The sequence below is a fragment of the Hippocampus guttulatus genome, chromosome 20 (genome assembly GCF_054856545.1).
Source record: "Hippocampus guttulatus isolate MCC_2025c chromosome 20, RoL_Hgut_1.0, whole genome shotgun sequence".
Lineage (NCBI taxonomy): Eukaryota > Metazoa > Chordata > Actinopteri > Syngnathiformes > Syngnathidae > Hippocampus > Hippocampus guttulatus.
The window spans coordinates 3160592-3183462 of NC_141280.1; the positions used below are offsets into that span (position 1 = coordinate 3160592).

General features: G+C 43.6%; 3 protein-coding genes across 3 annotated transcripts in view; 2 read left to right on the forward strand and 1 right to left on the reverse strand.

Annotated features, from left to right (window-relative positions):
• Positions 1 to 7753, forward strand: part of ryr3 (ryanodine receptor 3) — a 52048-nt gene extending 44295 nt beyond the window's left edge. Inside the window, exons 91-106 of the mRNA XM_086100852.1 lie at positions 69 to 1345; positions 1434 to 1486; positions 1562 to 1724; positions 1856 to 1942; positions 2217 to 2402; positions 2507 to 2637; positions 3070 to 3112; positions 3346 to 3473; positions 3761 to 3821; positions 3952 to 4098; positions 4387 to 4521; positions 4863 to 5019; positions 5134 to 5198; positions 5812 to 5912; positions 6004 to 6055; positions 6957 to 7753. Of these exons, the coding sequence (XP_085956978.1) occupies positions 69 to 1345; positions 1434 to 1486; positions 1562 to 1724; positions 1856 to 1942; positions 2217 to 2402; positions 2507 to 2637; positions 3070 to 3112; positions 3346 to 3473; positions 3761 to 3821; positions 3952 to 4098; positions 4387 to 4521; positions 4863 to 5019; positions 5134 to 5198; positions 5812 to 5912; positions 6004 to 6055; positions 6957 to 7052 (2882 nt within the window). The 3' untranslated portion in view covers positions 7053 to 7753. The remainder of the gene's footprint in view (positions 1 to 68; positions 1346 to 1433; positions 1487 to 1561; positions 1725 to 1855; positions 1943 to 2216; positions 2403 to 2506; positions 2638 to 3069; positions 3113 to 3345; positions 3474 to 3760; positions 3822 to 3951; positions 4099 to 4386; positions 4522 to 4862; positions 5020 to 5133; positions 5199 to 5811; positions 5913 to 6003; positions 6056 to 6956) is intronic.
• Positions 7754 to 7989: 236 nt separating this feature from the next.
• On the reverse strand, positions 7990 to 19358 carry aven (apoptosis, caspase activation inhibitor). The gene is made up of 6 exons (XM_086100851.1): positions 19127 to 19358; positions 17886 to 18051; positions 9741 to 9811; positions 9353 to 9448; positions 8871 to 9156; positions 7990 to 8436 (listed from the first exon to the last, which is right to left on the reverse strand). Exons 1-6 carry the CDS (start codon positions 19310 to 19312, stop codon positions 8291 to 8293), a joined length of 951 nt encoding a protein of 316 aa, XP_085956977.1. The 5' UTR covers positions 19313 to 19358; the 3' UTR covers positions 7990 to 8290.
• Positions 13681 to 22574, forward strand: chrm5b (cholinergic receptor, muscarinic 5b). The gene is made up of 2 exons (XM_086100850.1): positions 13681 to 13931; positions 19772 to 22574. Exon 2 carries the CDS (start codon positions 19854 to 19856, stop codon positions 21372 to 21374), a length of 1521 nt encoding a protein of 506 aa, XP_085956976.1. The 5' UTR covers positions 13681 to 13931; positions 19772 to 19853; the 3' UTR covers positions 21375 to 22574.
• Positions 22575 to 22871: the final 297 nt, after the last annotated feature.

Sequence of the window (22871 nt, forward strand, 5' to 3'; positions counted from 1 at the left end):
GACACTTTTTGGGATGGATTTCATCGCTAGTTTGGTGCAGTTCATACAAGTGCGTGTGCCCTTCTCAGGCAACGTTGTGAATGGAACAATCGGGAAGCAGATGGTTGACACCCTCGTGGAGTCTTCAAACAACGTTGAGATGATCCTGAAATTCTTTGACATGTTCCTCAAGCTGAAGGACCTGACAATGTCAGAAAATTTCAAGGAGTACGACCCCGAGTACAAGGGCGTCATCTCCAAGAAAGAGTTCCATAAGTCAATGGAGAGCCAAAAGCAATACAGCCAATCGGAGATCGACTTCCTCCTCTCCTGCGCGGAGGCCGACGAGAACGACATGTTCAACTACAAGGAGTTTGTGGAGCGATTCCACGAGCCGGCCAAAGACATCGGCTTCAACGTGGCCGTGCTACTGACCAACCTGTCCGAGCACATGCCGCATGACAGCCGTCTCGCCGCCTTCTTGGATCTGGCTGAGAGCGTGTTGAGCTACTTCGAGCCTTACCTGGGGCGTATCGAAATCAACGGCAGCGCAAAACGCATCGAGAGGGTGTATTTCGAGATCAGCGAATCCAGCCGGGAGCAGTGGGAGAAGCCGCAGGTCAAAGAGTCCAAACGCCAATTCATCTTTGACGTGGTCAACGAGGGAGGCGAGAGCGAGAAGATGGAGATGTTTGTCAATTTCTGCGAGGACACAATTTTTGAGATGCAACTGGCCTCACAGATCTCCGAACCAGATGCGGTGGAACAGCTGGAGGGGGAGGAAGCGGAGGTCTTGACCATCCTGGATAAACCGGCTGGGGAAGAAGGGTCCTCAGAGTCTGCCTCTGCTTTCACTTCGGCCTGCCGATCAGTCAAGAAGCGGTTGCGCCACCTACGCGAAATTGTCACAGTGAAAAGCCTCCGCAAGAAGCTCAGGAAATTCAGAAAGCTAAGCATTAAGGAGATGATTACGTGCTTCTACTCCTTCTTCTGGGTGGTCTTCATTGGCTTCTTTAAAGTAATCAGTAACCTGATATTTGGCTTCTTCCACGTGATCTGGTCTTCCATGTTTGGCGGCGGCTTGGTTGAAGGTGCCAAGAACATGAAAGTGACAGACATCCTGGGAAATATGCCTGATCCCACTCAGTTCGGCATCCATGGAGATACCATTGAAGGAGAAAAATTTGAGGCAATGGAGTCTTCGGGCAGTTCTGATCCAACTATGGTTCCAGCGGCAGACATCGCTGAGGTGGACACTATGCTGGACATGCTGAGCGTGCCCAAGAGGGAAGGCGGGAAGCTCGTGGAGCACGGACTGGGGGACGTCTCTGACCTCAATGGCGAGAGGTCCACCACGGACCACAAGGTTTTTCGACACCATCTGAACACATCACTTTTGATTTCAACCATATTAAAGCGATCTCTCAGAGTAATAATTTTTCTTTGTGCTGTAGAAACCCGCCGCCAAGGCGGATGAATCCCCCGAGAGCGAACCAGAAAAAGCAGAGTGAGTATCTAAATGGGAGGCTAAAAGTGTCACGTCCAAAATGCTGTCGGGTTATAACAGCAATGACATACATAGCACAGAGAACCAAGAGAAGGAGGACCAACCCAAGAAAGAGGAAGCCAAGGAGCCACCGATGGAGGAGAAGCCCAAAGCAAAATCAAGTCGAGCCAAAGAAGCTTCTCCTGCCTTCATGTCAAATGTCTTCTCTGTGCTTGATGTCTATTTGACCAAACTACTGGTAAGACTCCGGATGCAATACAACAACTCTTTTGTGAGGGCATCGTGACCTGCAAGCATTCAAAAAAGAAAAAAATATTTTTAGAATGTCTCAGTGGTTCTCCTGTTTGTTTTTCAACTCTATCTGCACAGAATTATCTGGCTCGCAACTTCTACAATCTGCGCTTCCTAGCTCTGTTTGTGTGTTTCGCCATCAACTTCATTCTGCTCTTCTACAAGGTAAACACAACAGCGACAAAAGACTTCCCATCACTTGACATTTTACACCAAGGGTAACCTTATCAAGATCTCACACAGAAGCTGTATAAAAATGGACTAAATCTGTTGTTACAAAGATAATTACAGCTCAGTTTGGATTTATACCAACAGCCGTTCCTTTGTATCATGGTTACCTAATTTATCTACATTGGAAGAGGCAAAATAGAAATACCGCACTGTTTGAACACAGATATCACTGACAAATTGACCACATTTATTTATTTTTTCAATTGAGGTCACTGCCGAGGAAGAGGGAGATGATGACAACCACTGGGAGGAGCATGACGAGGACACGCTCTTTGACATGGATGAGTTTGTTCTCCAAGAAAGCACCGGCTACATGTTGCCAACCCTGCGCTTCCTGGCCATATTCCACACAGTCATCTCCCTCGTGTGCTTGGTGGGATACTATTGTCTGAAGGTGGGCATCTTCCACCAAGCATCATTTCTGTGCTCGTCCCAAGTGTTGGTTCACTGACAGAAAAATCTCAGGCCCTTTTGTGACCCCGATTGTCGAAACCCTAGGTTCCTTTGGTGGTGTTCAAACGAGAGAAGGAGATAGCCAGGAAGCTGGAGTTTGATGGCCTTTACATCACCGAGCAACCATCTGATGAAGACATTAAGGGCCAGTGGGATCGACTAGTTATCAACACTCCGTAAGTCAAGCCACATCTCGACTGTCAATTTGTGAAGAGGTAATTGCTGGAACTGCGGCGAAATGAGCAAAGGGAAAATACATGTTGAAATAAAGGTGCAAGAAGCTGGTGCAAATTTGTTTTTCAGCTACCAAGAGGCTTATTTCCAATGGTATCCTGGGGATTGCTTTTACATGCTTCGATTTATTAACTTGCAGGATGGTCCGTTAGCAATTTAAAATTGGAATGATATTTAAAGATGAAAATCTTATTTTATTGTTGTATTTCGCTCATACCTTTATCAGCAAAATTGTCTGTACAGTTTGAGCATAAAAGGTGATCATAATTCTGTTGTTGCCGTTTGATATGATAACAAATGTCCAGTTTGCATTGATGCAAGTTGCAGTGCAAGAGTGCAAGATGTTCTTTTTTTGCCCCCATTTTCTATTATAGGTCTTTTCCCAGTAACTACTGGGACAAGTTCATCAAGCGCAAGGTGAGTGTAAACTGTAATACTGCCATCATATATTAGTTTCAAACTCTCGCCTAAGAGTCCTTACGCTACTTTTGTTCACACAAAAAATCTTCTTATATCAAGATTTTTTTTTCTCTTTCTATTGCCTGACTACATTAATGGCACTTTTAGTGATTTATGTTGTCACCATAAAGTGAGTGTGAACCGCAAAGCACATGAGAGACTCCAGGGCACTTCTCTCCATATATGTGTAGGTGATCAACAAATATGAGGACTTATATGGAGCAGAGCGCATCGCCGAACTCTTAGGCCTGGACAAGAGTGCTCTGGACTTTGACCCCACAGCGGAGACTGTGGAGAAGGAAGCTTCCCTGCTCTCCTGGTGAGAACACAACTGCTGTCTTGCGCCTTGACATGTAATATTGGATATGTTACAACACACACCTGGGGAGACTTCACACTCGGGTAGACATTAGATTGGCTGAAAATGTTAACTGTGTGTTATGTATTCAGAAAGGCAAATTACATGACGAGTGCTTTTGTAAATCACCCCAGTCCAATGCTCCCCCCCCCCCCCCCCACACATTCTACATTTGTATCTAAATTTCAAAAATCACGTCATCATTGGCTTGGGTTTTAATGCCTTCACCACCTTGCTTGTGTTGACAGGCTCAGCTCCATTGACACCAAATACCACATTTGGAAATTGGGAGTGGTTCTGACTGATAATGTAAGTTATATGGTAGAACAACCATGTTCCTTAGTCAGTGAGAATTCATTTTTTGTGCAGTCTGTTAAAAGATTTTCTAATTTCCAGTCCACAAACATCATCTAACGATACAAGCGTCTTTCTTTTACAGTCTTTCCTGTATCTAATCTGGTACACCACCATGTCCATTTTTGGACACTTCAATAACTTCTTCTTTGCTGCCCACCTGCTGGACATTGCCATGGGCTTCAAGACTCTCCGTACCATCCTGTCTTCAGTCACACATAACGGCAAGCAAGTAAGTGTTGTCACCAGCAGGGGGAGCCGCAGGAGAGAATTTTCAAGCTCCTGGTCAGCTGAGTGACTGTTTCATCAGATTTTTAAAAATGTATTATTATTATTTATTTTTATTTCCGAACGTACCGTGAATGACATTGAAATGTACTAATGGCATAATGGAGGCTAGAGAATTCATTCTAATGTCAAATAAACATTGCTATACTGCGTTAGGAGTGACTTGCAACTGTGCGCGTTTTTGGTAAAATTGGCTTGATTGAGTTTTATCGACTCCTCTTCCTTCTCTCAGCTGGTGCTGACAGTGGGTCTGCTGGCAGTGGTTGTATATCTCTACACTGTGGTGGCCTTCAACTTTTTCCGAAGGTTCTACAATAAGAGTGAGGACGAAGATGAGCCTGACATGAAGTGTGACGACATGATGACGGTATGGCAAGCCACCCCCACTACATTTATTAACCCGAGTCAATTAAAATCCTGTTTGAAAATAAAGAAGCAGTGACTAAGCTTTTGTGCGATAAAGCAGCCGCAGCCTTGAGCAAGGCCCCATTTGAAAGAAGATTGATTAGGCTTTTGTTTTGAATGGAAGCAAAGTATGTAGACTTGGTTGAATGTAATTAGTTGGAGAAATTGTTGCCTCTTTTTAACTTTTCAAATGGCACACTGAGCGCTGTGAACCAGTGTAAAAGAAAAAAACTAAACATGCTCTACCTGAGAATGTTATTTAACAGACTGCATTTCCTGTTTTCATTTGCTTCCTTGCAACAGTGCTATCTGTTCCACATGTACGTGGGTGTAAGAGCTGGGGGTGGTATCGGAGATGAGTTGGAGGACCCAGCTGGGGACCCCTACGAGCTCTACCGCATCCTTTTTGACATCACCTTCTTCTTCTTTGTCATTGTCATCTTGCTGGCCATCATTCAGGGTAGCTTAGCCTCCTTGTTCCCTGATGTCTTTGTCTTAAAAAATGAAAACCATTCTGTCCTTGGTTAAGTGTCATGGTCAATCATCCCCCCCTGACTGTTCCACTCTCCTGCAGGTTTGATCATTGATGCCTTTGGTGAGCTGAGAGACCAGCAGGAGCAAGTGAAGGAGGACATGGAGGTGAGAGGTCGTTTGTGTCTTGGGGTTCTGGACCAAAACCTGACAAGCTAAAATTGAGTAAAAGAGGATTGTCCTAAAATACATTTTGCCCATATGGTGCTTTCACCACACCACTCCACTCCCATGTAGCTATTAAAAACTAACTGAAATATTAATTGACACAGTGGAGCTCTACACCAAAGCAAACAAGGTTGCACACAATAGAATTAAATTGAATAGAATGTCATTGTCACTGCTACAGAAGGACTTAAAGAAGGTGTGGATGGGGATTATTTTATTCCTGGGAGGTGAGTCTCTTCAAATTGTAAACATGTTATTTATTTTGAGCAACACAGCTTTGACTATACAAGGGATGGGCAACTGGCAGCCACACACTGAGGGGCCCATGAATTAATTATCCCCACCCCCCTCCCATTTTTTATTTTTAATTATTTTTTTTACCTCGGGTGCTGAACTGCGAATATGCAGGAGTCGACTGAAGTCTCAACTACACTCTGGTGAGACCTCACCAAATCTTGGTTCGTGTCATTAGGACGTTTCAAAGGTTAAGCTAGCAGACAATTTGATTGACGATGAGGCTAATTCTGTTCTCTCCTTTTGGCTCCTCTCTCAGACCAAATGCTTCATCTGTGGCATCGGGAACGACTACTTTGATCGCACGCCTCACGGTTTTGAAACTCACACTTTACAAGAGCATAACCTTGCAAACTACCTGTGAGCGCTACAAAGATAACCCTGAAAATGTACACATAGGTATGAAATGTGTCTATTGTACCAACACGCTAACTGCACTTTCTGGCTGTAGGTTCTTCCTGATGTACCTGATTAACAAGGATGAGACGGAACACACAGGCCAGGTACGTGACAATAACAAGACAGAAGATTTACATTTAAACTCACACATCCCTGTGATGTCTAAATGGGACATGAAGCAAGAAAAAAAAAACATGCAGATGAAGAAAGACACTGGTGTTTCTGACCCTTCACTTAGTTGGTTGCACTTGTTTCAGCCCACTTGATGGGTTGCATAAGTGCAGCTTTGCAGGAGGAGGAAACAATGCGTGGGCTTGCTTTGACTTTTTTGCCATTACCTTGTTACTGGCCTCCTTGAAAGATGCTCTATGGTTGATTGTCATTTAGCAGAGATTCTCAAAGCTGCGACCAGACGAGGCAAGACAAAGTCAATAATGACTACACTTTTGAAGTCTTTCGCATCCCAGCTGCATGTCACCAAATCTGAAGTCACGCTCTTGTAATTTGAAGGACGATATCATATTTTCTCATTTTGAAACACTCAACTAATCCGCCGGAATCATATTGTAATGCCGCCGTACAGATGTGAACGTATCATTTGACTGACATAGAATCCATTTTGGAATATTAAAATGTGACGCTTCATAATGTTCTTATTAGTCACAACAATAAAAGTTGTGCAGATGATGCGCCATAAAGGCAATCGTTTAACGACAATGAAGGTCTAACTGTAGATCATAAAAATGTAAGCAGTGGAGCGTGAGATGGCTTGAAGCCATAATACTAATTGGACCATTTCCACAGTCAACGCGGGTATTAAAAACAACTGTTCCAACACTCCAGGGGAAAAAAAAAAAATACTTACTTGCAGCGTGTTCTCAAGTGTCAGTCCGCATAAAAGTCACGCATGCCACAACAACAGGTGGCGCGAAGGAAATTGTTTTGACAATTAACCTGCAGTGTTACATGCGAAAATGTTCAAGCCTCACTCCAAATTCCCTCCAGGAGTCGTATGTGTGGAAGATGTACCAGGAAAGATGCTGGGACTTCTTCCCAACCGGAGACTGTTTCCGGAAGCAATATGAGGACCAGTTGGGCTAACGACAGCGTTATCTGGTGACTTTGATCTGAATCAGACTGAACATGACTTCACTCGAGTTAACCAGAAAACTTGCTGATAAATGTAGCCACGTTTCAGAAATAAATAACACTGAATTTGGATCAATAGGCGGCATCCAGGTTGGTACCAGAATGCCATGACACCCGCTTTTATGCAAATCACCTTTTCACCTGCTCAACCTGAATTCTCTGACACATGTGAAACTTGACATCAAATGTTTATTTTTGATCACACTGACACAGAAATGAGACCTCACATCTGCCTTTCAAAAAAAAAAAAAACGGTTGTAAACATGACTTGTCACTTTATGATACACTTTAAATGCCAAAGTGCCTTTTGAGAAACTATGCAAAAGGACACTTTTGTCCCTCTTGACTCAAAAAGTGGTCACGGTTGTGCTAATTTTGTGGCTTTTATGTTCAAGGAGAAAAACAAAAAACATTTGTTGTATAAAATCTAGATGTGTAAATGTTGCTCAGTTTGTATTCTCATGCCTGTTTGCACTTGTTTCCACTCCAGAAGAGCCAAACAGAAAACAGAAGAAAAACACAATGATGCTAAATCAGCTGCTGTTTTATGGAAACTTACATTACACGCCCACACACTCACAGGTAGTAGTTTTGCATTTATTTGAATGAGATGACAGGAACGAATAAAGCTAATTGAGGCAACAAGACCCACATGCTTGTTTTTCTGTTCTAATACTGACATATTTGATCGGTCCAAGGTAAAAATCTGACCTCTGATGAGACTCACTGCAAACACACTCATTTTACACATCTACTTAAAGGAGATACTATAACTGTTTGTTACCATGACAACCAGGGGCAGAGCTCGGGCACTGCGACAAGGCGATGCAAGTGGCTACTTGTTCACAAGCAGCCCCACAGTATGTCGACAAAAGCGATGAAGAAATGAAACGGTAATTTATATTTTCATTCATGGAGGGAGCACTTCACCCAGCCGCCAAATGACACGAGTCAATCAATGCACAGAGCTGCGCATTTTGTGCAGCACTTCTCAGCGAAACAAAATTCCTGACCCAGCCTCTGTCATTTTGCTTTGGTGGTGGTGGTGGTAATCGAGCTAAACACAACCAATGTGCCTATTTGATTCAACATCTTGAGGGGCGATACCGTGTGTGTGTTTTGGTTTCTACTTGTCCAGGTTTTTGCTTGCATCTCCTGTTTTTGGGCCATAATCGACGTCTCTGTGATCGTCAGGAGATCATGCTGTCCAACCAGTCTTCCAGGTCCTCCTCAGACATTTCCTGCTTGACAGAATTGGACTCAGGGGGTGCAATTTGGGTTTCTTTGGCCTCCTCCATCTTCTCTTCTTTTGGTACCTCAGTCACTGCATCACAATCTGAGGTTTGAAAGAAGACATCAGTGAAATCCTTGTTCCCCCCCGGCACAAGAAGCTACCGAACTGGTTGCCAGCCAATTGCAGGGCATACAAAATCGAACAACCTTTCGCGCACAGTCACACCTAGCGACAATTAAAAGTGTTCTGTTAATCTGCCATGCAGGTAAACCCTGGTCTCAGGAAAAAAATCATCTGTTATCCTACTATGGGAAGTTGAGCTACATCCGTGTAGAACTGACCTTTGGATATCATTAATCTGCTCAATTCACACTGAAATTACAGCAGGAGTTCAGAACATTAGGTGAGATTCTGCCATCAATTAATGCCATTTGGCTAGTTTTTTAATTCGTGAACATTTTTCTATCGTACAAGCAAATGCATTGAAATGCACATCTGCATTATGAACTGAACTCATTATCATGCTCGGTGCTAACCTTTCATCACATCGAGGCTCCCAACGTTGACAGAGTGGCCTCCTGAGACAGGGCGCACTGGTTTCGCTAAAGTGAGCAGCTGGTCCAACTCTTCATCCACGTCCTCCACCAAGAGCGGAACAGTCCTCGAGGGAGCCTGAAAGTCAGAGCTGGCGGTGCGGCTTAAAGTCTTGGTGAGATTAAGATCAATGCCGGGGTCTTTTGGCGGTATGGATGATGGTGTAAAGGAGGGTGCCTCCTGTTTGGGGGCCAAAGTCATTGTGGGCAAATTGACTGGTGTTGAAACCTGCAATATAAAACAAGAAGACGTGACTTCGAAAGGGCTTATTTGTATAGATTATTTCGTTGTCTTCTCGTAAAACGTTTCATCTCGGTGCGAGTCTCCATTCTCCAGTGTCATTAATCCTGTGCAACGTGTACGATTCTCAAGAGGAAACAAATCATGATGTTGAATAACTCTAGCGTGCCATTTCACTTGCTACCTGAATGAGCTCAGCTTCCAGGTAGAGCCTCTGATGAAGAGGTACTTGTTCGAGTCTCTTAGCCAACGCCGGGAGGTCCACAAACATGGTAGATATCTTAAACCAAACAGTAAAGTACATCTGAAAACACGCGGCTCATACATTCAGTGAAGAGAAAGTTAATGAGTGAATAATAGCAGCGTGCTTCTAAGTGGAATTCTTCAAGCCAATAAGCAACCCTCGTTTGGAAAAAAGTAATTGGAAATTAGGCTTTGGTGCTGGGGAAAAAAATTGACTTTAAAAAAAAATAAAAGCAAATATTGATTCAATAATGCTGGTCCAATATGTGCACCACATATTAGGTCACCTTGACGAATCGACGGCTCTCAAATCAAGAGTATAGATTTACCTGACTGGAAGAAAACGTGTCCTTCTCCCAGTCTTTTTCTTCAGCAAAACGGAATTGAGTGAAGCAATCCCCTGAGGATGACAGGGAAAGAGTATTTGATTTAACACCTCAGCCATTATGAGAGCAATCTGATTTACCGGACGATGTCATGACACATTTGTTCATTTCCAAACAAAGCAAAGCAATCATAGGTGTTGTGTAAAGAGTCAAGAACAGTAGCAAAAAACGCACCGAGGGCTCTCGGAAGCATGTAAGCACAGAGGTTGCGTTGTCAACAAGTCGGAAAGCTGCAGAAGCACGTCCATCCGTCAACCCCAACTTGTGAACATCTTTTTTAGCTCTTGTGGCAAATGGTGTGCGAATGGACATGCTGGAACACATCACCCACAAGAACTGTAAAACGAGAAACAGGCACTGGCCGTCAGGGATGAAGGGCTCTTCTAAGCTCTCATTATAATTGCGCTCATCTCCACATCCGAGCAGGAATGTCATTTGAAGTGCAATAAACAGGTGGGCGGGAATATTGCAGACAAAATAATTTCCGAACCAAATGTGTTTGAAGATAAAAAAGGGGAACTCTATAATTGCCATTGCCCAAAAGTCTGACAAGCGACAAGTTAAATCAGGGGGGGGGGGGGGGGGGCAGCGACCCGCGGCTCTTTAGCACCGCCCTAGTGGCTATGCGCTCAATCAAAAAAGAAAAATTATACATGTAATATCATCTAGAACTACAACTTTTACACAGAATAAAGGACAGGAGGCTGATTTTGAGCAAGGAGGGCACGAAAATAAGACTAAGCCAGAACTAGTTTCTGATGATGGTGGCCGCTTGGCTCCAAACCGAAGCCACATCAATGCTAAACATTCAGCAGGTGTACTGTTAGGGCGGAGTCACAAACAGCGGACCACGGGTCAGTCTGACAAACACAGATGGAGGCTCAGCTGGAGACCTGACAGAAGAGCAGTCGTCGCTCGCTAGCCTGCCCGGTGTGTCGAATATTGCGGACGTGCTGCTTTCATGCGTGGCACTCGGGACCATCTGTGGTTGTCCTTGACTGCTTTGCAATACAGAAAGTGATGGGGGTCAAAAAGGAGAATCTGTGGGAGGGTTTTTGCTCTCTGGCGGCGAGAGAAAAATGAGGTGTGGAAAGAACCGCTTTCAAGGTGACAAAGGCCGAAGATGGTCAGCTTCACGTGACAGCGGGATGAAATCATGCAACAGCTGCTGGTGTACGGCATGACAATCAATTTGTCAACCAATCCTAATTATAACCCAAAGCGGCATGACAAACGAGCAATAGGAAAAAAGTGGGTTAAAAAAAAAAAGATGGCAGAGCCACTCAATGTTTACTCTGAAACCTCAGTACAGTACTGTCATCTTCAAATGCAGTCAGTAAACGAGGCATCAAAACGGAACTTCTTATTTCTCAGACAGCCCACGAAGCAAATGAAACGTGCAGAACGGTGTCATTGAAATCCCATCATCGCTTTCTCTGGTAATAGAGACACTTGAGGACCACCCCCCCCCCCCCCCCCCCCCCATCCAATGTCTCCAGCTACTGAGACTCATTTCTCTTTTTTTAATAGAATCTTACGAAACAAATTGAAATTGGTTTGGGTAACAGGGCAATTGGGAAATCTTTGGCAGAATGGAAAATCAGAAGAAGAAGAAAAAACTCAGCACCATGGATGTCCCGTGTTTACTCTTCTGTTACTCTGCTTAATATCCCTTCAGCCCCGAATTCTCCTCCTGCACCGTCCGTCTCCTTTGGTGGGTAACTGGCGAACAACCTGCCTCCTACACGATCTAGGAGCCCTCTGACACCCTGAACCTCGATCCAGGTAATCAGTCGGCATCGACATAGCCATGGCAACAAGAATTTTATGACAAACTTCCAAAAAGACGATGGCTCAGTCGAGGGTGTAATCTGCCTTTTAATCAGATGGCGAAGGCGCCAGCTTGCCAAGGCCCTGAGCAGCAAACGCAGTATTGAAAATGGATGGATGGATATTTTAAATCTTTTACTTTCTGGTTTCGTTGCTAGCACGCTCCAAAAAAAAAAAAAAAAAGAATGGATGGGAACCAAATTCGGAAAAAAAGACACATAATTAAAAAATAAAAAATAAAGTTGTGTGCCGCAACAGTATATTTTTCAACTTGAAAACCAAAGAGACAACAGATTATCAGTGTTTCTTCTCACGCTTAAAGGAGACAGAATAAGAACAATGCACCCACTGACGGCTAAATAAAGACTTGGTACTTTGCCTTTGAACAAGCACCAAAGTAACAGAAGGCTTAGACATTCCTTTTTTCTTCTTCCCCACAAGGGCCGCAGTACTTTACATGAGTGACAAAACACACATAAAATAGAATTGAAAACTCTGCAAAGGCATTTCAACAAGAGACCAAAGTTATCGGTGATCATAAAGTGATCCTCAAAAGTGGATGCGGACAGCGCACTTTGTTTATGGTGAATCTGAGCCAAGGCCAAACCTCCGACTTGTAGAGCAAATTGTACACGTTTGGTTTCGACCACTTTTAGTCATCAAGATTCATGTGTTAATTCACAATAATCGTACAAACAAACAAAAGCGGTTAGGGACAAATAACCTCCTCGACTCGGCTAATGAATAGATGCTACAGTGTGTTTAAACAAATACATGTCGATGAGGTGGCTCTTTGTGACAACTGTCTCCTACGTGTGTCATCGCTGCAATTGTTGAATGCTGTGAGCAATCAAAGCCGACCTGTTTTCTGGCTTTTAAATGGCCCTCATTGATCTCGGTGTGACAAATTGCCATGGCTCTTGTCGGCGCTTTGGGTCGACGTCAGACTTGAATCATTGGTCCATCTTGGGCAAGTGTCAAAAGTCACCGCCAAATGTAACATTCGATGGAAACGCATCAGGGGGGGGGGGGGGAATCAAGGCTTCTATTGGCATGACAACTGTTATTCATCACATAATAGGGAGCATCAATGTGGGAGACGTGGATCGCACAAAGCAATTATCTTTGAGGTAAGAGAATCCTGACATTGAATGACTCAGTGCTTCGTTCGACACCGCATTGATTTGAAATCATTGGCTTTTGGAAATGACAGAGACAGCTGTGACATCGTTCTCCACTATCTGTCGGCAATAAATTCAGTCAATTGTGAACCTCTTTAACCCTTTCAGGGACACCGCGGTCACTACAGCGCTCACTACAGTGCACGAAAGGGTTAAGCATCCCCTCAAACGGTGCATTTGTTCATCTGGAGAGAAGCCTGACTTGTCAAAGAATCAAATCAATCAATACTGCGAACAACAGGTGCTTCAGCAAAACATCGTCCCTTTTGCAAAGACATCCACATTGACTCCTCCTCAGACTCCTCCCCCTTATGCTTGACTGTACTCCTTCTACTCCACCACCTCCTCACCTTTTCCTCCATCCTCTTCCATGTTGCTCAGTACCCTGGTACAGGATGAAGCTATCAGACGCGTACGCTCTGGAATCAGCGCTTTGGATCAGCAATTTGCTTGAGGACAAGAGCATCAAACCCTTGCGCATCAACGACCAGAGTTGCGGCAAGGAGGGCCAACGGAGTGAGTAAAACTTTGCAGGGTGAGTGAAAAATGTTGTTTTTTTTTAAAGCTTTCTTGGGTCTTCTGGGAAGAACGAAGACCTTGAGATATACATCTATATCAATACAGATTCTTGTGATTTGTTTTGTGTCTCTCTAGGACAGCTAAATCACAATTTTACGATGAAAAGGTTCTGACAGTACCGGCGTGGCCCCTCGCTGCAGAAAACAGCTGTTGCATCTTGTCCCAGAAATAGACTCGGACGATTCAGCACGTTATGGCGCGATATTGAAGCTCCTTAGCAACTGATGAGGATGTGCGACGTCGGGATGACCAACCGGTATTTGACAACCGTGTTTTTCACCTCGTTGGAGAGTCGAGCGGGGAAGAACAAAGTCAGCGAGAGGGAGAAGGGGAGGGGACCAAAGAGCCGGCGAGGAAAGGTGTGAAGCCAACGTTCAGAGAAAAGAATCAAAGCGCCACGCTGACAGGCAAAAAGCCGGAGGGAGTCAAAAACTGCCAAGCGGAAGGAGGAAAGAAAGAAAAAAAACAATTGACAGTATCAAAGAATTGGCCAAGCGCCCATTTAATGCCGGAGGATTGCGTTTTGCCGACAAAGCCACGAGGGGTGAGTCTGTTTTCTGTTTGAAGTGGATATTATGACAAGAATTCAACACATTTCGCTGTCCAGTTAAATTGGATTTTTAATGTAATTACACAAAAAATATTGATGGTTGAATGAGCAGTTGGCGTTACGGTGTTAAAAAAAAAAGAGAAAGAAAAACTGCACCTGATGGGCTGCCAAAGTGGTAATAGCTCAAATTCCTATTGTACATTTATGCCATCCAAATAGAAATAGTAGCTTCACACTTTCTCTACAAGTTACAAATATGATCATTAACCTTGGACGTATATAAAGACTATGTGCGACCGTGTTGCGCGTGTCTATTTTGGAGTGATGGGAATGAAGACTGAGTTGGTTAGATTTTAAGTATCATTAAAACGCTGCCGCGTAGTCATGCTTGCGGGTGCTGATCCGTTTTTGAAATAAAAGACGTTCCGGCATCAACGGGTTTATGCCACCACTTAGTTACTCCGATTAACCTCAAATGAAATTCTTTTATTATAAGTAGGCTTTCCTGTCTGCAAATTTTTTTTTCTAGCAGAAACTTGAAGCCTGGTTTTGTCAAACCAAATTATATGCCTTGGTTTTTCTTTCCTCTCCCCCCCCCCCCCCCCCCCCCGCCCGCCCGCCCCGAATTGAGTAGTACAGCTTCTATCGTGGAAAACTTTTACAAATTGTTAACCTTGGCCTCTTTTTTTTTTCATAGAACGAAAACCTTAACAGGTTTGTGTTGACATCCACCGTACAGGATGACTTTTGCCGAATGCAAAAAACAAAAAAAACAAAACATGAAACAAATGTTCTGTGGCGTACACCAAGCTGGCCCAAAGTGAACCATTGCTAGCGCGTTATTTCAAGATGACCACGTGTAGACTGTTCCGTAGGATGGTAGCTCAAGTGTCTATGATCAAAAGTGCTGTTTTTAGCCTCACGCCTCCTTCCACCGACTTCACTGTCATCAGCAAAAGCAGGAAAAGCGAGCGAGTGCCTGGAATGCTTTGCTTCCGTGAGGGCATGGCATCAGCCTCTAATGAACAACATCGGAACATTTAAATTAAGGCATGATTGCTGCTATTTATATCAGTTAGGGACGGTATCTCCTTCGGTGAACCGCCAACTTGCTAATGCAATTTCCTTTTTGTCTCATTATGATTGAGCCTTGATATGTGTCCATTAGAGGCCTCGGTAAACCAAGGCTGCGGGGGAGTAGGATTGATCCACGTGCTAATGTGTGTGGATGGATGAACGCAAAGATGTAAATAACTAGCACAGTCAATACGACCCCCCCCCCCCTCACCCCATCCCCTACTCACATAGACATGACACACCTCAAACAAGAGGATGGCAACATGTGTGCATTCGCCATGGCAACAGCAAAATCCACCCCCAGCAATGATCGAATAGAAACCTGAGGAGGTTAAAAAAAACACACAACAAACGCCTCAGGGTTACAAAACAGTTGACGGCAATTAACTCCTCCGGAAAGCCACACAGAATAATGCGTTTTAATTTTCGGAAACGCAACAGTGCAGAGCGCTCATCTGGTTCAGAACGGCTTGTTCGGGTGACAGCAACCTTTCTACACAAAATCGATTTGAAAAGACACGGATGGGGTCTTGAAATATTTCAAGGAATATTGCTCCTTGAAAGGCCTGGAGCAATATTGCAACCTTGCCTGTAATAGCCTGAGGCTATTACAGGCAAGGTTGCTTGCCTGTAATAGCCTCAGCCTTAGTTTGGAAAAGCAATGAAAATGACTAGAGGATCCCTTTGTGAATCTTGAAGTGGATGGAAAGCAGAAGAGATCACAGTGCAACGATAAAAGTACCTTCAGTGTTTTGGCTCAGCAGCAGGTGCTACCTACTGTAAAAAGTCAAACCATGGGGCACCAACAAAATATTTTCGAACCCTTGAAACACAGAACTCTCAAAAAGAAGGACATGTGGCATCCGCTTCCTTTTTTTTTTTTTTTTTTTTTTAAATAAAAAGCCGCAGTATAGGATTATATAAATGTAGATTATATAACTCCCCTGAACATTTTAGGCTACATCTACCACGTGTACATACTACAGCATATAAAGTGATTCCAAAGGTTAAATTTGACTCAGAAATAGTTTTCAACATTTGACCACCGGTAATGTCACAGTGAGAGGTGTGCGCTTACTACAGGACGCACCAAGACTCAGCAAATTCAAAACCGTTTAAGGTAGGAATCAAGGGGAGAAAAAAAAGTCCACTCAGCGTTTGGGAACACTAACCACACGTCATTGAACCTTCCCCAAGCTCTACCAAAAATGTTTTTTTTAAAAATCCTTTTCTGGCTCTTGATTCCCTTCAACATAGATTACAATTAGCAAGAATTAGTCGGTGCCAACTCCTCAGGGGATTTGGGGCTTCATAACTTGTAAATGTGTCATACAGGCTGCTAATTAGCGTGAATTCTCTGTGACTCTTGGTAGCAGGCCAATATTGTACTTTTCAGATTCACCGCCTACATTTCTACAACTGTTGCAAAACCTGACGGGTCATTTGTGTTCTGTGTCATTTCAAAGCTGCAAAACGACATTTTGATGCTGGATCCCTGATTTTAGGGCTAGCTTAATTGGCTACAAAAACATTGCCTCCCACATACAATTAAGTATTCTCTCGAGCGCATCGGCCTCTTGTTGTACAGCATGACTAATCTGACAATGTGGGCAAAAAAAAAAAAAAAAAACAGACAAGGGATACTGAGCCGCACAAGTCGCGAGAGCACCTTTGCCATGTGCGCTATAAAAGAAAGTCCAAGGTTGATGCATCATTGGAACACTCCAAACTATAAAAATAGCAGGAAGATGAAAAATGCACAAAGATAGCTCAGACTTATTACGATGAAATACCTCAGAACTGACTGCCCATAATGATTTTGGAAGTCATTGACAGTAAAATAAATACGTCTATATATATGTATAAACACAAAAACTGAGCCAAACACAATAGGAAAAGCGTTACGACTGAAAAGAACAACCAAGAAAAAAAAAGATCCATATGCACAATTTGGTCGATCGTGATTCGTTTCATCCGCAATACATTTGTTCCATCCTAAAAGGGGACCACACCAAGTTAAAATTAGACGGAATCAAACTTTAGCTCAGCTACCAAAGTGTAGGTCACAGCTGTGCCGAGATGACACAGAAAACAACTTTGGTCACAAATAGTTATGCAAATCAGAGGCAACTTGCCCTGAAATTCAGAGTGAGGTTTTAGGTCACCCCCTTTTCCAAAAAAATGAGAGACAAGCGATGACTAAAATAAAAAGTATTTAAATGCTAATTCTGCAGAAGGCTTCAGCCCAACTTTACTACCTTCTTCCTCATAAAGAATAAAACCAAAAGTTGCTATAACAAGTTGCAGAGGTGCGTGCATCCATAGTCATGCATTTACAGTACTCATAAAACGAAGTTACTAAAGAAAGAAATACGAAAAGCGTTACGGCTGAATGAAACAAACAAGAAATAAATGTGTTTTTGTGACCATCTGAAAGCAGTGTCCATGCAAGGCAATTAAAAAGGTCCCCGAAGACAACACACATTTCCTGTTCACTAATTGGGATTACCGAGTCAACCTCAGACGAGTGCAGTCAGACTCGGTGGAATATTTGACACAGGGGCAAATTTCCATCTATTTACCTCAAGGGAAGCAAAGGAATATAAGTAAATATGAGTGACGCAGTAATCTTTTAGTCCAGTGTTTTATTTTCTGTTCAAGTCATTATACAAGGTGTCGCCGAAACAATTTGACATCATTTCGCAGGCCAATCATTTCGCCATTTCATTAGTACTTTTCAAGATGATGGCTTCTAAAATGACAACTTTTTGGGGGACATCCAAAATATCTCATCACCCGTTCAACACTGCCCGAAATTGTACAATAAAAGAACAGGCGACACAAATTACTCTTGCGCAGACCAAATCTTACCTGCAGACCCCAGAAGGACATGGTAGTCAGTTCCTCTTTGGGTGGGTAGATTGTCAGTGGTTTCCTGCTTCTCCGAGTCCTCGTACCGGTCCCAGTTGGACTCCAGTTTTCTCCGGGAGAAAACGGCACTTTGACCTTCTTCTTGAGAGTCACCCTCAACTTGGTCCTGACAAAAGATACAAATGAGGAAGATGCGATTCAAAAAAAATTCTAACATAAATTTTGCACACCAGCCGGTGGAAGATGGATGGAATTTGCTTATTCAGCAAAATGTGGATAGAGAATCACAATAGCTCAGACTGCTTAACTGAATTTGGAAACATTCTGTCACATGATCATCATGCGCTTGTTTGCATTTGAATCATTTGTGCACATGACAAACAAGCACTGGACTAATTGTATTTATGTCAAAACTAGTGGAAGTCTCTTAGTTCAGTTTTCCTCTTACCAAAATCAACAAGAAACAGAGCAGTGTTCATGTTTACCTGAAACAATAATAGAGGACCACAGGCTTGTTAGAGATGCCCTCGGGGGATTTTTATATGATTGCAATCAAGCAGGGCTTTAAATCCCAAAGGAGGTCTCTTTGATTGCAATCATTGGGCCCCTATTGTTTCTTTTCTGACTCTGCCATTATAACAACACGGGAATTAGCTGACAGAACCAGCCGGAAGACGTGAAGAACCCTCTCGGAGTCTAGTGTCATTTTTACAGCAAACAAGGCACACGGATGCGGTGCAGGCGCTGAGTGATCAAATGTGTACATAATTCAAGTGTTTGATTATTTAGCCTTAATCAAACTACACAAGCTGGCAAGATTTCCTGTATTACTTCCACACCGCATTATGAGGACTGGTGTGATTTTTACCACATGCTGAGGTGCACGGCATAAAAAGAGACTTGTTTTGTTCCAATTAATAGTATGTCAGCAAAAGGCTGAAGTTGTAAGTGTGTTTCTCAGTGACGGTGTAGATCAAGGGTAAGGTTCCGCGAGAGTCATATCGTGCCGGTTTTAGATCCATCCGAACGGCAACACATCAGATTCAAACGATCACGATCGTTTCAAGCTTCTGCAGAGCTTGCTGATGAGCGGATCGTTTGAATCAATCGTGTTGGAGTATGGGATACATCTAAAACAGGCAGGATATGGCTATCGAACTTTAACAACGACGGTGGAATCGAAAGTCCATCTTTCCGTATGTTTCAGGTTTGCAGGCAACTTTGGGAAAGCGGACTCTTACCCAGTGTTGGAATTCCGTTGCATGTGCACCCCCACGTCCGCGACCACGGTGGTGATCTTTTTTGGCCCGGCCGCGGTGGTGGCCTCCTCTGCCTCTGCGATCTCCGCAAAATTTATCGCCGTCGTTTCCACCGCGGCCACCTCTTTTCCAACCGCCTCCTCTGCCTCTGTTAGGTTTACCTTCCATGACAGCCCACTTTGACCATCGGACCGCTTTACGTGTCGTACCTAAAATTTTGTGTTGGTGTTATATCGAATAGTGTCCCGACAAACACGCAACGTGAAATAGGTTCCGGGGTACATTGGTGTTTTTACATTTCGAAAACAATCACAAATATTGAATCTGCACATAATTTTAATAATAGGCAATACGTTATAAAATGGACAAGAAAGTAAACATTCAATTAGCTACTTAGTTTCAACACAAACAGAAACATTACTTTATCAGAGCCCGTAATCTAATTATCGGCCTGCCTGACTGGTAATAAGCGACACATTTTCAGACAATGTCAACACAATGAGAATTTAGTAATTGTAAAATAAATACATTAAAGTTGTCCCTGGTCACCAGGCAGTCCCTTATGACCCCAGATTGCATAGAAATGGCTTTATCTTTGTATCTTGATCTTTCCCTTCTATTTCACAGGATTATTTTATTCTCCATGAAGCCGCAGAGAAGACCTTCCAGCTAATTTTTCAACCACCAACGGGGCAACTAGAACACCATCATGGATGTCGATCCTCCAAACAGCACTTTTGACAACACAACGCATACCCAGGCCGCCCCTCATAGCCTTTGGGAGGTTATCACCATAGCAACAGTCTCTGCCATCGTAAGCTTGATCACGATTGTTGGTAACGTTTTGGTCATGGTGTCCTTCAAAGTTAACAGCCAGCTGAAGACGGTTAACACCTACTACCTACTGAGTTTGGCTTTTGCAGACCTCATTATCGGAGTGCTCTCCATGAACTTATACACGACATATATACTGATGGGTTACTGGTCCTTAGGAAGCCTCGCGTGTGATCTCTGGCTAGCTGTGGACTACGTAGCCAGCAACGCTTCTGTGATGAATTTACTGGTCATCAGCTTTGACAGATATTTCTCCATCACGAGGCCGCTGACTTACAGGGCTAAGAGGACTCCAAAAAGGGCCGCCCTCATGATAGGCCTTGCGTGGCTGGTGTCGTTTGTCCTTTGGGCACCACCAATTCTGTGCTGGAAGTACATTGTAGGGGAAGAAAAGGAATCCGAGGACCAATGCCAGATTCAGTTTTTAACAGAGCCAGTGATCACATTTGGGACAGCCATTGCCGCTTTCTACATCCCAGTCTCTGTCATGACTATTCTCTACTGTAGGATCTACAAGGAGACGCAGAAGCGGACCAAGGATCTGGCAGAGCTGCAAGGGCTCACAAGCGATCATGTCTCCGAGGGAACTCAACCGCAAAAACCCACCATTCGCTCTTGTTTCCATTTCACCAGAGAGAGGAGAGAAAGGAGCCAGGCTTCCTGGTCGTCCTCCAACCAAAGTAACGTGACAAAAACCACCATTAGGTCAGATGAAGTGTGGGTGAAAGCTGACCAGATCACCTCCTTTAATAGCTACTCCTCATCTGACGAGGAGGAGCGTCACGTTTCCATCGAGACCCCGCAAGGCTCTTTGAGAGATAACGGTCCCAATGACAAGAATGGCCAAGCGACGGATTACGCGGATGATCAGTATTTTTCAACCCCCTCCAAGGAGAGTAGTAAGAAGTGCATTTCGTATAAGTTCACACCTGGCTCAAAGGGTCTAAGAGGCAGCCCTACGCCGGCAGCTCCTCGACCTCCCGATGCCGAGCGGAAAAACGCTTCGCCTTCCTCCTCCACTGCCTCCAAGCCGATGGACGCGGGCCTCAAGAACCAGATCACCAAGAGGAAGCGAATGGTGCTGGTGAAGGAGAAGAAGGCGGCCCAGACACTCAGCGCCATTCTGCTGGCGTTCATCCTCACGTGGACTCCGTACAATATCATGGTGCTGATCTCCACATTTTGTGCCACGTGCATCCCCACGTCCCTTTGGCACCTTGGCTACTGGCTGTGCTACGTCAACAGCACCGTCAACCCCATGTGCTACGCCCTGTGCAACAAGACCTTCCAGAAGACCTTCCGTATGCTTCTGCTGTGCCAGTGGAGGAGGAAGAGAGGTGAGGACAAGCTGTACTGGTGCGGACAGAACGCGAATGTCAACCACAAAATGACTTGATGGTTAACTCGTGGTTTTGTTGCCCGTTTACCTAGCAGAGTTGTGGTCCGGCCGCCGTTCGGGGCGTTTGTAAAGGGGTGAGTCGGTCAGTAATGGGAACCGGTAGACCACCAATGTCCGCCAGTATCACGGCACACGAGTTGCTTTTGTCATCACGTTGCTCTTCCCGATATGGTCTATTGTGTCGTCGGCATGAAGTGCTGCATGTGATTTATTTATTTACTTGACTTATTTTTGTGAAATACACGTCGGTCAGAACATTTTAAATGAATCAGATGTTCCTTCGCAGTTATTAATTACAAAATAACAGTAAGAAAGAAACTTGAACAAGTGTATTATTATTTTTATTAGCTGTTAAGTTATTTGTGTCCTTGCCACCCAAAGTGACAATGTTGTGTGTGGAATCATAAAGTCAGCATGTTTTTAAATGTGAAATTCCTTTCAAACATTCACAGGTATGACACAATGTCGGCTTGAAATTAAAAAATGATTTTTCCTGTTAATGAGTCATTTACATTAAGGCTTAATGACTTGAATCAACATGAACTTTTCCTTTCCTTTTTCCATCGAACTGGTTGCAGTGCATTTTGTTCCAAGGGCTAATCTCTTGATCTGCATTACTTCCAACGGTGGTAATATGACATTCAGAATGAATTGGTCATCTGCTTTATTTATCGACATTCATATTAAAGTACAAAAAACTATTCAATGTCAGGTGTCGACAACTCCTATATCAAGTAAAGTGCAGTATCCATAACGCCTGGCTTGCCGTATTTCTTGGCGATTAATGTCTGATGCTGTAATATTAAGAATCATTGCAGACTTTTGATGATGTCATGTCCAACTCTGTGCCTTCCGCTCAGAGGTCGAATGCCATTTTGTGATCAAATCTGTGGTCATTGTCTGTGCAGTTCAGTGAAAGTGAATCTGTGTGTAAAAATTAGAAGAATGAAATGAGAAATTCTGTCACAGGCTTACAATTTTGTCTTGAACACAGCCCGTGTGTCCTGACCTATTCAGTTGAAATGATTAACTCGGTAGAGATTTTATGATGGCTAAATCGTGAAGGTAAGCACATAGCTGAGCTCAGAAAATGAAGTTTCACACTGAAACGCCTGTCCAGGGCAAACTGGAAATGCATGGTGGTAAACTGCAACATGGCCTCCGACCATTCTGAACTTGCAGAAAGGGCAACTTAAAAGCCCGTTTGATTGACACTTTCTCTCATTTAATAAATGTCATTGTGATATCTTATACAACTGCCCTCTTTTTTTCCTCTATCAGCAAGTAGCAAAAAAGGTAGGTTGCACAAAATGCCGCATTTTCTCATCTCTAAAAGGGGGCATCAATCTCGTCTTTTTTCAGTTGACCTGTGTATACCTTATATTGCCCAATTTAGAAAAAAGATATTAAAAGTAATTTCATTTATGAAGCAACTGTAGAGTCTATGTTTAAAGTGAAAATATTGGCCTTTATCTGTACTCATTTACACACAAA